The following is a 15678-nucleotide window of genomic DNA, read 5'->3' on the forward strand; positions in this document are numbered from 1 at the left end:
TAATAACAAGTGTTGGCAAGGTTATGGAGACACTGGAACCCTTATTTTGGGTCTTGAAAATAGACTAGAATTAGATTATGTTGACTGCCCAACTCTGAATATACTGAAGAACACTGGACTGTATAAACAGGTGAATTTGTGGTATGCGAATATATCTTGACTTTTTTTTTAAGTCTCAAGGGGAAAAAAAAAGTACAGGAAATAAAAAGAAACAACTATTTACCACATAGCTAAATTCTGAATAGAAAATACAATGATAGTAATAATAATAACTCTTGATCTAACCAAAATTATGACCCTATGTTGGGAAGCTAGGGGAATGTTGAGTGTGCAGAGGTTTGGTAATCATGGGGACATAGGCAAGAGCTAAGTGCTCATCTCACAGAGTAAGATGTCAATAGATAATGCTAAAGCAACAACAAAAAATCCCCTACGAGATAGAAATGCACAAATGTTACTTAGAGATACAGGAATAAGTATCAAAATATTAGTTAAAAGATTTGAAGTTGTCACCCTGGGAAAAGGGAACTATGGTAGGGTATCTAGAGAATGCTATTTACCTTATTTAGCCCTGTAGAGTTAGTTGACTTGTTAAAGTATCAACACTTAAAAAAAAATTTTTTTTTAATAAAGCAGAAACCCAAATTAAACACTTTATAGAAGTAGACTTAGATAGAAAGACTCCTCTGGAGTTCAGTCACGCTTGAGGTATCTTATAAAAGACTAAACAAGTAAGTCAGTAGAAAAATGTGCATATATTCTCACCCTCAAATCCTCATTACCTCAGGCCTTGACGGCTGACAGAAGTTTGAAGCTTGAATTTCAAACTTATGACTATCTACTGATATCCCCTTTGACTGGCTCAGTGCTTAGAGTTTTGTTCTCGATTCCCTGTCACTCTCTTTAACTCTACCCGTCAGTTCAGTTATTACAAAACCCACATTCATAATCTTTTCAATATCTGGTTTCTCATTTTCTTGACCTCCTCCTTCTACAATAACCTTGTCCTTTCACTCACTTATCCCTTGGCCTTATTACCAGTGCCTCCATTATTACTAAAATCCTCCACTATCTCAATTTCAACCACCACCTATTTTCCCAGTTCTCTTCAGCACTCCAGTGCCATCAGCTCTTCATGCCCAGGGGGCCCTCAGTTCACTGACCCTACCACTTCTACCCTCAGCCCAATTATATCCACACTTCCTTCCTCACCCAGTTTAACTCTGATAGTATATCTATCCTTAACTTCCTTGGCCCTCCACTCACTTCATCATACTTGTGGATTTAAACCACATCCCTGATTAAAACCAACTTTTCCACCTACAGTCTGCCTGTACCTGTGCAGCAGAAACACAACCATACTGACTGCTCATTTTCAGCGAAGGAGTGCTAGCCTCAGGTGGATTCTTCACTCAACAATTGCATTTCCCTGGTCCATTTGCTCTTCTATTCTCTATGTGACTGTTTCAGACTTTCTTTCCTCTCCTCAAATCTCTATCACCTCTTCCTCTAATCCTTATTCTCAGTTGATGATCCTGATTCCAATGTCACCACTTCCACAAGTTCTGACCCTCCCACTTACCCGTCTACCTCCACCATGCCTGTATTTCTGGCTTCTCATCACTATGGATGAACAATCCACACCCCGTATATTCGAGATCATCCCCTCACTCAAGGAAACTGCTCCAGCTGCATCAGTTTTCTCCTGGACTAGAGGATCCTTCTAATCAGATACAAAATGCTATATTCTCACTAAAAACAAACTTCAGCATTGCTTCGTCCTCTAACTACCATTTCATTTTCCTCCTTTGCTTTCTAGCAAGATTCCTTGAAAGAGCCTCCTCTCTTCCCATCCTCCTGAACAACACTAACCAGGCCACTGACACGCCACCAAAATCTGCCCTCAGCAAGGTTGCTAAATAACCCCTGTACTGACAAATCCAAAGGTCAGTTTTTAGCCCTCATCTTACTTGGCATGCCAAACACATTCAACCAAATTCATCCCTCTTCCCTTTACTTACTTTATACAATATTCTGGTTTTTTTTCCTTACTTCTCTGGTTGTACTTGCTGCTTCACCTCCCCCAACTTATGTTAGGATGCTCCAAGGCTCAGACCCCAGACTTATTCTCTTTTCCATATATAGCTACCTTTTACCTGTATGATAATAAATCCCAAATTTACAACTCTAGCCCTGAACTGCAGAATCAAATATCTAACCGCCTCTTTGACATCTCCATTTAGATATTTAATAATCATATCAAACAACATATCCAGTTGTTCCCTCCCTCAAACTGCTCTTCCTGCAGTGATTCCTATAGAGGTTAATGGTTACTCCATCCTAGCTTCTCAAACCAAGAACTCTGATGTTATCCTTGATCACTCTCCCTCATATCCCACATCTGATCCCACAGAACCTTCTGCTGAACCCATCATGTCAATATATCTGGAATTTGAAGACTTTTAAAAATTGTATCGTCTTCTACCTCTTTGGTCCAAGTCACCACCATTGTTTCCTAGGTTACTTCAGTAAGTTTTTAAATTAACTTCCAGTTTTACCCTGATTCCCTTACAATTTATTTTCAACGGAGAATTTAGAATGACCAAGAAAAGTCAGATTGTATACTTCTCTATTCAAAGCCCTCCAACAGTTTTTTGTCTATCAAAATAAAAGCAAGAACCTTATTTTCCACTACTATTTCCTGTCCTCTCTTCTGCCTGCTTTAGCCACAGGGAATACAGCTACATCAGCCTCTTTGAAGAACACAAAACATGCCAGGTCTGCTCCTGCTTCAGGGGGTTTGCATTTGCTGTTTCGTCTGCCAGAAACATTCTCAAAAACACCCCCATGACTTACTACTTCACTTCCTGTTCTCAAGCACCTCTTTTCATTGAGGTTTCTGTAGGCACCCAATTTAAAATTTTAACAGCATGCTGTTATTCTCCCATTCCTTCTTTCCTTTTTCCCTAATCCACGTATTACTACCTAACAAGCAAATTTTATTTCTTTAACTTGTTTACTGACTCAAACTAATATGTAAGCTTCATTTCTGATTCTTGATTCTTTTGATTACTGCAGAATCCACAGCAAATCAGAATAGTGCTTAGCACACAGTAGATATTCAACAAATATTTAAAGAAATAAATCTACCGGTGTATTCCAATGCCTTGTGTAGATAATAAACAGTGTTCAGAAAATATATATTAAAGAAAATGTCAGTAAGATGGTGCTTTCCTTCAAAATCATACTAAAATAAGATCAAATCTAGCTCATCCTTCTGTACTGCAGAACTAAATCAATAAAAACATAAAAAACCTTAGAAAAATGCATGGGATCCTTACCAAAGTCGGCTTTTGCCTCTCTCTTCTTCTGAGAGGCCCATCCCACTATGGAGAGTTTATCTCCTCCTGATTTCTCCTCTAAATCTCTGTTCAAGCGCCAGACTTTCAGTGTGTTGTCATCAGAGCAAGTAGCAATCTACAGAGAACCAGAAAGGGAGTTAGTAACTTTCAATCAAAGATTCACAACAAAGTAGAAAGCAGACATGTCTTTAAGGGCTCATGACTAGAGAATTATTCTGTCTGATATAGAAAATGCTACCTAAAAGGTCAGATACTTTCATTGCTTGTTTTCAGAAATCATTCCAGATTTCCAAAGAAGTGGATCCTTTAGTTTCTTCTTTATATACACTCTGTGGTTATGACTTTTGTAACCAGTGATTTCTCAGCTAACCTAAAGCTCTACTATAAAACCAGGTTCATTTCATCTTATTTTCAAGAAGTTGGGCAAATCATTATCACCTTCTGTATAACTACAAAACACACATAATTAAGACATTGCTTTTCTCTTACGTGATCGATCAGTGTTATGTCACTGACATTCAATTCATGTGACTTTCTTCAGAATTCTTCAAGTTCTGGCTTATTCCAAGTAATGGGATCACTCCCAAGATCTGACTTATTAGCCCATGACTCTAGTATGCTGTGACAAGTAGATTGAAACCATTTCCTAAGATTCTTTTTCAGATAGGTAAAGGAGCAATCTGGGAAAACAACAAGTTCACTAGCCTGAAAGAAGTTAAAAATAACCTTTGCCCCTTTAAAAATATCTGACCGTTCCTGATCTTGGTCCCAAGCCTTTTATGGCAGAGAAAGTCCGGCTTGAAGAGCTTGTGGCAAATGGCCACTGGTACCAGAGCTGTTCCCTAGCATTTGTTTATATAATTTCTCTATTTCAGTAACTAAAGAGAGAGAAAAAAAGAACACACGTTCTCTTAAGTCTTGGCCCCCAAGAGGCTGGCAGCTTTTTCCTTTCCTTACTGGGAGGCCAAAAGAAGACACACATATTTAACTGCTCAAAGAGATGCCTGGGATTCCCAGTTGTTCTATAGTCTATTATCTAGTTGTTACTTACAGAGCAACTATTAAGTCTGAGTGTCCTAAAATTAACATCATCGTATTTAATTCTCATTATATAAAAGCCTGACACTCAAATAACCTCATCTACAAAACAAGAATAGAGTTATTTGCCCAAGGTTACCACAATTCAGTGGCAGAGCTAGAATTTATTTATTTTTCAAACTTTAAACTTTTTATCTTGTATTAGGGTATGGCCGATTAACAATGTTGTGACAGTTTCAGGTGAACAGTGAAAGGACTCAGTCATATGTACACATGTATCCATTCTCCCCCAAACTCCCTTCCCAACCAGCCTGACACATAACAATGAACAGAGTTCCATGTGCTATACAGTAGGTCCTTGCTGGTTATCCATTTTGAATATAGCGGTTTGCTCGTGACCTTCCCTGCCTGCCTAACTATCCCGTTCTCCCAGCTCAGAGCTAGAATTTAAATCCAAGTTTTTTCAAAGTCTAAACCTTTTTTCTTTAAAGTGGGTTATTTTACATTCCTAATTCTAGGGTAGGGACAAAATTATTTTAAAGACCCTTTTGAAAAGGTGGTCGTTAAATGAATATGGGAAAACAGCCCTGCTCCTACTTCCTCTGAGTCTTTCCTGTGCATAGAGATAAGGACAATATACAATGGATGGAGAAAAATGACATGATTAACTGAGTAATTTGAAAAAAATTCATCTTCAAGTTCTCTGAAGATATAAAATTCCTCATTAAAAGCAGATATTTCACTGGAAATCACATGGAAACTTAGAGGGAAAATGTCACTGGGATGTAATTATTGGTGATTAAAGCAATGATTTTAAAAAAAAGTCTATCATGAGCTCATCACAGAAATGGCTATACAGGGATACAGAAATAAAAGCAAATCCATAGGAGTACTTGAAAGCCAGCAGGGATGTCCTGAGTAGATAAGACCATGAGAAGATTCTAAAAGATAGAAAAACAGATAGGCACAATAGGCAACAAACCTTTAACACATAATAGACGAAATGGAGCTCTCCACAGAAGGAACATTTCCGGTAAATCCAAAATAACCCAGAGACCAAAGGTGGGGGGCTGGGAGAGTGAGTGGAACTGGGGCCACTATTATATGAAATCCCTATATATATGTAGAATTTATTGTTTCTGGGATTTCTGCCTTTCAGGTTTTAAAAATTTGTTTAAAGTATCACTATTAAAAAATTATTTTAAAGTGAGTATATTTTCTTCTTTTCAGAGTGTCTATAACAGTTTAGAGTTACTTCTCCCATAGTTTAGTCACAGATAGCCAAACATTTTAAGACTTCACAGTAAGCATTTTTCAGGCATGTGTGAACCCAAACTGGTCTGTGAAGAACAGTCAAGATGTTACTTTTAACACACATTAATAATATATACAAAGTCAGAAACACTAGTTTTCTTCACTTTAGACTTTCTTTTCGCCTTAATTTTAAGATGAAATTTTACTAACGTTAAAAACTTAAATGCTATGTTTAGGAAAGGAATGACTCCAGAGAACCAAGAAATACACTTAGCAGGAAAAAACAGAATGTGTGATTAATGATGATATAGATTCGCTTACAAACCTTTGTGAAGTCTGATGGACACCAGCACACAGATGTGACCTCTTGAGAATGACCCAGGAGCACGGTGGGAGGATGCCAGGGCATGGAGACCTATCACACCATCAAAAACAAACAAGTCAGCAGGGCAGTGTTAGGTCTCCAGACCTCGACTTCAAATTTATCCATACTTGTACCTTAGACAGCTGTAGAGTTGTTACCAAAAATCCCTAGACATGCCTAGTTATAGCTCAGAAAAAGAGGCCCAATGGGCAATGAAAGTATTTCTGTCATTAATCTGAGAAAACAGAAGGAAAACAGCCAAAATAAGTAAATAGTATGAGGTAAGATACCAGGACAGCTCTTATTTCAAATCAGGACTACTTCAGTTCAGTTCAGTCACTCTGTCGTGTCTGACTATTTGCAACCCCATGAATCGCAGCACACCAGGCCTCCCTGTCCATCACCAACTCCTGGAGTTCACTCAGACTCACGTCCATCGAGTCGGTGATGCCATCCAGCCATCTCATCCTCTGTCTTAGTTATATATATTTTGATTAAAATTCAAGACTGAAAGGGTGAGTTTCAGTGGCTAGGTATAACACTTCAAGTGGAACCTAGACTAAATTTTAGATCTTCTCTAGTCAGCTACTTCCAGGAACACTGCACATACTAAATCCTGAAGGTACTTGAGAAATGGTAGCAGATCTCTTGGGACAAGGGGATAGTCTTTCTTCCAAAAGAACTCAACTGACTTCTAAGAAAGCCCAAAGTTATACTCCTTCATTTTGAAGGGGGAAAAGCTATATTCTACATGGCACTTTGGTATTTTTTTGGGAAAAAAAAAAAAAAAAAAACACTTCTCTGAAATTTTATTTTCAGTTCATTTGCTTAAAGAAACTGAATTTTCAAGTTAAGTATTGTCACATTTTAATGTACAAAAGAAGGGTCACATTGTGCAGTACTACACAGGTGACTAAGAATGGTATTTTCCCCCTCACTGAATGCTATTAGTGATATGCGTTTGACAGCTGACTCATTCAAGAGCTGTCAATCCCTGTCAGAGGCCATGGGCATTAATCAGCACAACACAAAGAGACAGACTCACGTAGCTATTACTAGCATATGTGTTTGAAAAAGAGAAATTATTCTCTTCTCATTTACCTGAGACTCTTAACCATTGCTCATTCATATGAAGAAGGAGGTGGCACTCTGGGAAGAATGTTTGGAACAATGACTAAGTAAGTTAATCGACTCCTCAGACTGTAGTTAAGAGATTCGACATACTGATTCATAAAGTATCCAACTCAATTATTACTACTCCTCTCCTGGGTTAAATGGCACATATGTAATGATTCAAAAAGCCAAAGAAGACAAAGAGCAGAATCTGATTTGCCCTGCTGGATTAATTAAAGTTTAACAGAAAAGGAGGCTTTTCTTCGAGCTCTAAAAGGATCTCTCTGGCTGCCTACTCCTACAATCCCACAGAACTCATTCTCTCACATGGTGGCATATTTTAGAAAACACTTTCAAGATAGACTCTAATGATCTCAACAGTCACAGAAATTCTCAATGGTCCCAGCCTACAAAGTTTCTCTTTACCCAAGACCCAAGGAGGATGGGTAACAGCAAATTAAAAGAGAAAATCCTATGTCCTTCTGACCCTCCCGGGTAACAACATATTATTTTATTCCATGTATTTACTTGCTTGTTGCTTCTAGCTCATCATCTCATGGTACTGTCCCTTCCTCAGTTTCTTAGGCATTACATATACCGAGGAGAACCTGAGTGTCTATATCGAAGATTAAAAAATGTCCAGAAAAAAAATGTCCACCAATAGAATGTATGTACATTTCTGCACTTATCTATAGGATTTAAGAGAAAAACAAAACAAAACCCCAGAAGAAAAGATAGACCTGTTGGAAAAATTTTTTATAATTTGATAATAAGGCAGGAATAAAAATAGTAACAATAAAAGTCAGCATTTATTGAATGATTGCCATGAACCAGGTATCTTACATAGCATTAAAAGTGAGGGGAGGAGTTCTAAAAAGTTAAAAACATAGAATTAGTTACCATATGACCCAGCAATTCTACTCTTGGGTATACACTCCCAGGAGAATTGAAGACATATTCAAACACAACTTTTTACATGCATGTTCATAAAGCCAAAAAAGTGGGGACTTCCCTGGTGGCCCAGTGGTTAAGAATCCACCTTCCACTGCAGGGGACATCGGTTTCCTCCTTGGGGAGGGAACTAAGATCCCACATGCTGAAGGACAACCAAGTCCACACACCACACTGGAGAGAAGTCTGTGAGATGCAACAAACGATCCCGAATGCTGCAACCAAGACCGGATGCAGTCAAATATATAAATAAATGAATACTTTTTAAAAAAAGCCAAAAAGTGGAAAAGTTTAAATGTCCATCAACTGATAAATAGACAAATAAGGTCTAAACATCCAATGGAATATTCCCTCCATAAAGAGGAATGAAGTACTGATATATATAACAAATGGATAAATTTTATGAAAGCAAAGCCAGACATAAAAGATCATGTCTATATATAATTCCATTTATAAGAAATGTTCAGAAAAGGCAGATCTACAGAGACAGAATGCAGGTTAGCGGTTGCCAGAAGTTGGGGGAAGGGAGGAATGGAGTGACTCCAAAGGTTATGGGGTTTCTTTTGGGAGTGATAAAAATGTCTGGGAATGAGATGGGATGGCTGCACAATACTGTGACTATACCAAAAAAAAAAAAAAAAAAATCACTGAACTGTACACTTTAAAATGACTACAATGGTGAGTTTTACAGTATTCAAATTCTACGTCAATTTAAAAGAAAAAGTGGAGGGAAGGGCATGTTGTAGGCTAGAATGAGAGCTTATGTCCAACAACTTTTTATGAAAGTCAGTAACAAGTGTTTTCACAGTTGAGGACTATCCTAGTATGGTAAAGTATATTTGGTGACTACTCCAAAGATTAATTTCTTCTAATGAAAATCAGGTGACTTAAATCTTTGATTCTTATTCAAATATGTTTTTATTTATTGTCCCTTCACTATAATATTCATTATACTTATAATAAAAATATTATCATAATGACATGATTTCACTTTTGAAAACCTCCCTCTACTTTTAAATAGGAAGAGGAGACTAATTAAGCCCAAGAGACATTTACATCTATGCATTCTGGGAAAGGTCAAAACACAAAAAATTGTCTTCTCTTACAAATTTTAGTTGTTACAGAATAAAGGCTTAACTCAAGGCAGGAGAAATTCCTAAGTTAAAACTCTCAGAACAATGAAGGTACCTTTAGAAGCAACTGGCCCTAATGTACAGACCTCATAAAACATTTTGTATACTTGAACAGGCAAAAAAGATCAGCACCTTTCCTCAAAAAACCTCCTTACTCTGCCCAGTTAGAGACCAAACCTAATCTTCATTTCTGCCATGAGATCATTTACACTTCCTAAAGTGTCAGGCTCAATGTTTCGCCAGTCAGCGGTAGAATGATGGTGCCAAATCAGTTTATTTATAACCACTTCAATACTATTCAGTGGCTCTATCAGAAATGAACCAGGGAAGGGGGCAGGGGTTAGGGTAGGACAAGGAGTAGGAAATTAAATAAGAAGAAAAAATAATATTAAATCTTTTTACTCTTGGGCCTCAGTGTCAGAAAGCCTAATTAAATTACATCTCCTCTTCGCTGGGCAGTAGGTAGGACTGGAGGGCCATTCATTCTCTTCTGCCCTGAGATCTAAAACTCCATTCTTTCACCCCATTTTCTTGCGCCCATGGGATTTTTTTGGCATAGGAAAATCCTTATACCTGAGAGAATTCTGACCTAATTGTCTGACTACTCAGATTGTGTGTAACTGTTTTTAAATTACACACTACATCCCACCCCCCTTTTCTTACCATGGAAAAGGAAAATTGAGCCACCTCACCAAGCAAATTCAATTTTAGGAGCAGTAAGTTTGCCAGGATCTCAAATATCAGAACCTGCACACTGAGTTATGTGTGGACAGGCAGGAGAACATCATGTCTGAACCACATCACTCAGCACCAACATGTGACCCAGCCTAGAATTCAGAAAGGGTCACCCATGTGTGTGATACTCACTGACTGGATGTTTGAAAATGAGTTACTAATAAACAGCCAAGTATCTTTACTCCTTATCTTTAAGGAAAGGAAGCATCCCTCAACCCAGATTTTCTGGAACCAAAAAAAAAACAAAGGCAATCTTTTGTACCAGAGCTAAGAGGAACTTTAGAAACTGGCAATAAAAAAAAAAAAGCCAGAAAACAAACAAAAGTATTGGCAATAAACTATACACACACACACACACACACACTCAACTAAAAAGCTGATTTTAAAATATGATGAGTGCCTAAGTTGTTTTGTGCATAATCCTTTATTATGCTTTTTGGTATGTTTGCAGTTTTATTTTTAAGAAAAAAAATTTAAAAGATACTGACCTTGGTAGGAATAAAATCCTCTAGCTAAGTTGGGAACCAAAGCAGAAAAAGGAATGTAGGTAAGATAGTGAGGGAAGGAAAAACCAAAAGATAATAAATATGCAGCACAAGACCAGATTATGAAACAGAAACACTAGTGCTAGTCACATAAAGTTTAAAGCTCAAGTAAGAAGAATTTTATAGACAGGAAGTTATGTAAAACTCTTATCATGAGAGTCTCAAGTATATATTTTATAAGAAAATTTTCATTTAAAAATACAGTAGGTGTGTGTGAAGAAAAAAAGGCAAGGTAAACAAAAAAGCATCTTGGATAGAACAATATCTCCACCCTGTGATCATCAAGCTTATTGTTACTAAAGCTTTTTGAGAAGGTAGTGTTACATTTAGTCATTTTTTAGTACCTCCCCCAGGACTAGTTGAAATTAAGCTGAAGAATTATGCCTCATATCTGATAGGATCTACCCCGTCCTGCATTAAAGATATGACTTCCTAGAAGTTGGCAGGACTAAAGGTGACACAATTGTCTCCTGAAAAGGGATTTAATAATATTGAACCTACAGGTCTATGAAGTTTCAGTCACTATGATTATAAAAGCTAAAATCAATAAACTTTGATCATTTATTTCACCAATGTCTATGACAGTTATGAAACTATAGGGCAATCCAGAAGATAATGATTTCTAGCCCTAGGAAAACCTTAATGCTCTTTTTCTTTGAACTCAGACATTTCTATAATTAATTATTTCATAAGAGCCATTTTCCATTGGTTAGCAAGTGCTACTTGTATTTCAATTTTCTCTGCTTGACTTCAAATGAATAGCTTTAAACTTCTTAGCCTATAGTAGCTGCTTTAGAACCACTATTTAAAATGTAAAAACAAAAAATTATAAATTTGTACAACAGGAACAGGTAATCTGTAAAATAAATAAATGAATAAATAATGCTATTAAAGAAATACAAAACTGACAAAGCAGCCACAACTGTTTTAATAACCTGACAACTGGCCACTTAGAGGAGAGTAAAAAATACAATTATTACATGAATATTTTTGAATGAGTGTTTTGTGCAAGGTTCTACGGGTGACTGGGGTGTAGGATTCAAATACTGTACTGTTACTGTACCAAACTAATACAAAGTTTTATGAGAGTCTGAAAACCCAGGGCAGTAAGGCAGTACAGCATGTTTTTCCAGGAAGCAGGACAAAGTATTTAAGAGTCTTTTCAGTCTTCTGAATTCTCAACTTCCTCATAATCTGTAAATCTGCTGGATGATATGTATTTAGATTCTGAGAAGCATACTGTGAAACTGTGATACATTTTGTCACAGTTAGGGTGAAGTTTCGGCTGTATTAAGAGGCAAAAAGCAATTTTTACTTAACATCTGATACAGAAAGGCTAAAGTTTGGTAACTTACCTTCCAGATGTAGGCAGCTTCATCACTTGAGCCACTGACTAAAAACTGGTCATCTGGACTAATACTGGATTTAACATAAAAGGTAGAGTTCTGATGTCCATTGAAGACAGCCACTGCCAGAAGGAAAAAAAATCAAATTATTTCTTTTTATTTCCAGTTTTCAAATAAATGCAGACAGTATACATATCCTAATAAGTTTTATTAATGTACTGACTAATGAAGCAGATGGTCAAGTCAGTCAGCAATTAAAAAAGAACTGGACAATGGCAGAGAAAGAAAGGAAATCCTAGGAAAAGGCTTTATATTAGATCCAATCTCACGATCTAAGGGCTTCCCTGGTGGCTCAGAGGTTAAAGCATCTGCCTACAATGCAGGAGACTTGGGTTTGATCCCTGGGTCACGAAGATCCCCTGGAGAAGGAAATGGCAACCCACTCCATGATCTAAGCCCAAATACTTGGTATGGAGTTAGCTATTGAGAAGAAAGTGACAAAAAATATTCTTAAAGGAAGAACAGAGCCAATGTCCAGTCCTTTAGTAAAAATGCCTTTGTTAGACCCTCTCTTTCCACCCCAGGCTAGGTTTTTTTCCACTGCATTAAACATTGGTCTTTCTTCCTCTTAAACTTCAAACCTCTTAAGGATACATTCCACAAATATCTTTTTCTTTCCTCACTACACTTCAGACTTTATAATGCTTTGAACAGAGGAAGTCTTCAAACATTTGTTGTATGAATAGGTAAAAATCAGTGAAAGGAGAGTTAAGATTTATGGATAGTTTATCTGAGATGCGGTAACCTTTAAACTTGACTTTAAGTAGGCTGAAGAGTAGAAGTGGCCAATGAGGTAAACTATATATTCATATGTAAAATACTCCAACTAGGTTAGGTTTAGACTTCTTACTATCCAATCTAGCATAATGTGCTTGATATGTTAAATTCCATCCTAAGGAGACCAAAACCTGAGGTCTCAGGCATCAGAACTCTACTAGGAAATAAAAGAAAAAACATCTCGGTCACTGGAAAATTTAAGGATACATTCAGGAAGGAAAAAATACTTCACTGCAATCTTCTAACGGAGTGGGGGAAAAACAATTATTGTTGGAAGGACTGATGTTGAAGCTGAAATTCCAATATTTTGGCCACCTGATGCGAAGAGCTGACTCATCTGAAAAGACCCTGATGTTGGGAAAGATTGAGGGCAGGAGAAGGGGATGACAGAGGATGAGATGGTTGGATGGCATCACCGACTCAATGACATGGGTTTGGGTGGACTCTGGAGTTGGTGATGGACAGGGAGGCCCAGCGTGCTGCAGTTCCTGGAGTTGCAAAGAGCCGGACATGATTGAGCGACTGAACTGAACTCAACTAACAGCTTTCCATAACTACTCACAAAAATCTCTTCCTTTTGCTAGAATAAAAAATTGGATTAAAAAAACAAACTTTGTATTTAAAGCCCTTCAAGAAAAACCCTGCATGTCAAATACACTGCCACATCACATACTGCAACTGTTAAAGTTAAGCAAGACATGAATCAATTCAGATACATGTATTAGAGTTACTATAACAGATAAATCATCACAAAATAAACAGGATCCTTTATTCTGAATACAATTCCAAAACTATAATTGTTCATCCTCCTCAGCTCTTAGCTATGAATGGAAAACTATAGACCAAATTTTCCACTAAACTCTTAAGTATTTATTGCCCTCTGCTGGTCTAAGAAAGCCAACATAAAGTTCATAGAAAAAAATTCCTTCTAAACCTATATTGGCTTTAATTAGTTTAACTGTTGACAATTTGAGCTCTTAAAATGCTTCATTAAGATGCTTTAATTGCCAACATTCACTGGATCAAGGAAAAAGCAAGAGAGTTCCAGAAAAACATCTATTTCTGCTTTATTGACTATGCCAAAGCATTTGACTGTGTGGATCACAATGAACTGTGGAAAATTCAGAAAGAGATGGGAATGCCAGACCACCTGACCTGCCTCTTGAGAAATCTGTATGCAGGTCAGGAAGCAACAGTTATAACTGGACATGGAACAACAGACTGGTTCCAAATAGGAAAAGGAGTATGTCAAGGCTGTATATTGTCACCCTGCTTATTTAACTTATATGCAGAGTACATCATGAGAAACGCTGGACTGGAAGAAGCACAAGCTGGAATCAAGATTGCTAGGAGAAATATCAATAACCTCAGATATGCAGATGACGCCACCCTTATGGCAGAAAGTGAAGAAGAACTAAAGAGACTCTTCATGAAAGAGGAGAGTGAAAAAGTTGGCTTAAAGCTCAACATTCAGAAAACTAAGATCATGTACTCTGGTCCCATCACTTCATGGGAAATAGATGGGGAACCAGTGGAAACAGTGTCAGACTTTATTTTTTTGGGCTCTAAAATCACTGCAGATGGTGATAGCAGCCATGAAATTAAAAGACGCTTATTCCTTGGAAGGAAAGTTATGACCAACCTAGATAGCATATTGAAAAGCAGAGACGTTACTTTGCCAACAAAGGTCTGTCTGGTCAAGGCTGTGGTTTTTCCAGTGGTCATGTATGGATGTGAGAGTTGGACTACGAAGAAAGCTGAGCACCGAAGAATTGATGCTTCTGAAGTGTGGTGTTGGAGAAGACTCTTGAGAGATTCAACCAGTTCATCCTAAAGGAGATCAGTCCTGGGTGTTCATTGGAAGGACTGATGCTAAAGCTGAACCTCCAATACTTTGGCCACCTCATGCAAAAAGTTGACTCATTGGAAAAGACCCTGATGCTCAGAGAGATTGGGGGCAGGAGGAGAAGGGGATGAAAGAGGATGAGATGGCTGGATGGCATCACCAACTCGATGGACATGAGTTTGAGTGAACTCCAGGAGTTGGTGATGGACAGGGAGGCCTGGCGTGCTGCAATTCATAGGGTTGCAAGGAGTCAGAAACGACTGAGCAACTGAACTGAACTGAAGATGCTTCAGAGTCGTCCTTATAAACATCACTTAGTATAATAAAATGCTGTGAATTAAAGGTATAGAAGATCAAGTACTGAGTTCAGGACCTTAAGTTTTGAAAAAGACAAGCAATTATTAGATCTCTCTTTCTCTCTCACATACACACCTGTCAATTTCTAACGAACATACCTATCTGCCTACCTAACTACCTATCTATATATGAGAGCCAATAAAACAATTTCAGGAGTACAGAGGAAAGGTTACTAAATTATTAGTTAAGTGGCCTTGGGCATATTTGTTTGATGGCAGAAGAACAACGAAATTTAAGGCCCCTGTTGGTGTCCACACATAACAAAATGATATAGAAAAAGCTCTTGGACATCTGATAATATGATTAGGCTTTCATCTTCTAGGGAAAATTTTTGAAGAGTTTGTTTTATATGGCTAAATAAACCAGGAGTTGTTCAAGTTCTAATTTCAATCAAGGAGACAGCAAGCAAAGTTATAAAACCTCTTTCGTTTTCCAAACATTCTTACTCTTGTTTAGACAACATCAGTTTAATGCCCTAACACAGGGCATTAAAAATGCCACGTATGATACTGTCATAGGTACTGAAGTCCTAATAATGGCTTGGGGTCAGTCTTAGGAAACTTCTGTAAATGCCCAGCTAAATTCTGCACTATTTCAAGATTTCTTTTTTATCAATGCATCTTATTTTAGTGGGAACTGGGTAGCTCTAGGGATTGGTTATAGAATTCAAAGTCTTTTTCTGACAGTTATATATGAGAAATAAGTAGGTAGGTTACAAGCATGTAGCTTGCTTAAACAACTGATAATGTCCTTAAAATGATATAACTCTAATCCTCTTGAGAGTATGCTTGAGAAAC

At 37.5% G+C, this 15678-nt stretch overlaps 1 protein-coding gene across 1 annotated transcript in view; it reads right to left on the bottom strand.

Moving 5' to 3' along the window:
* Nucleotides 1-15678, bottom strand: part of DTL (denticleless E3 ubiquitin protein ligase homolog) — a 50871-nt gene that overhangs the window by 9872 nt on the left and 25321 nt on the right. The window contains exons 11-13 of the mRNA XM_004013903.6: nucleotides 11851-11963; nucleotides 5980-6069; nucleotides 3342-3477 (exon numbers count right to left, since the gene is read on the bottom strand). Coding sequence (XP_004013952.2) covers nucleotides 3342-3477; nucleotides 5980-6069; nucleotides 11851-11963 — 339 coding nt within the window. The remainder of the gene's footprint in view (nucleotides 1-3341; nucleotides 3478-5979; nucleotides 6070-11850; nucleotides 11964-15678) is intronic.

Source organism: Ovis aries, chromosome 12, assembly GCF_016772045.2.
Source record: "Ovis aries strain OAR_USU_Benz2616 breed Rambouillet chromosome 12, ARS-UI_Ramb_v3.0, whole genome shotgun sequence".
Lineage (NCBI taxonomy): Eukaryota > Metazoa > Chordata > Mammalia > Artiodactyla > Bovidae > Ovis > Ovis aries.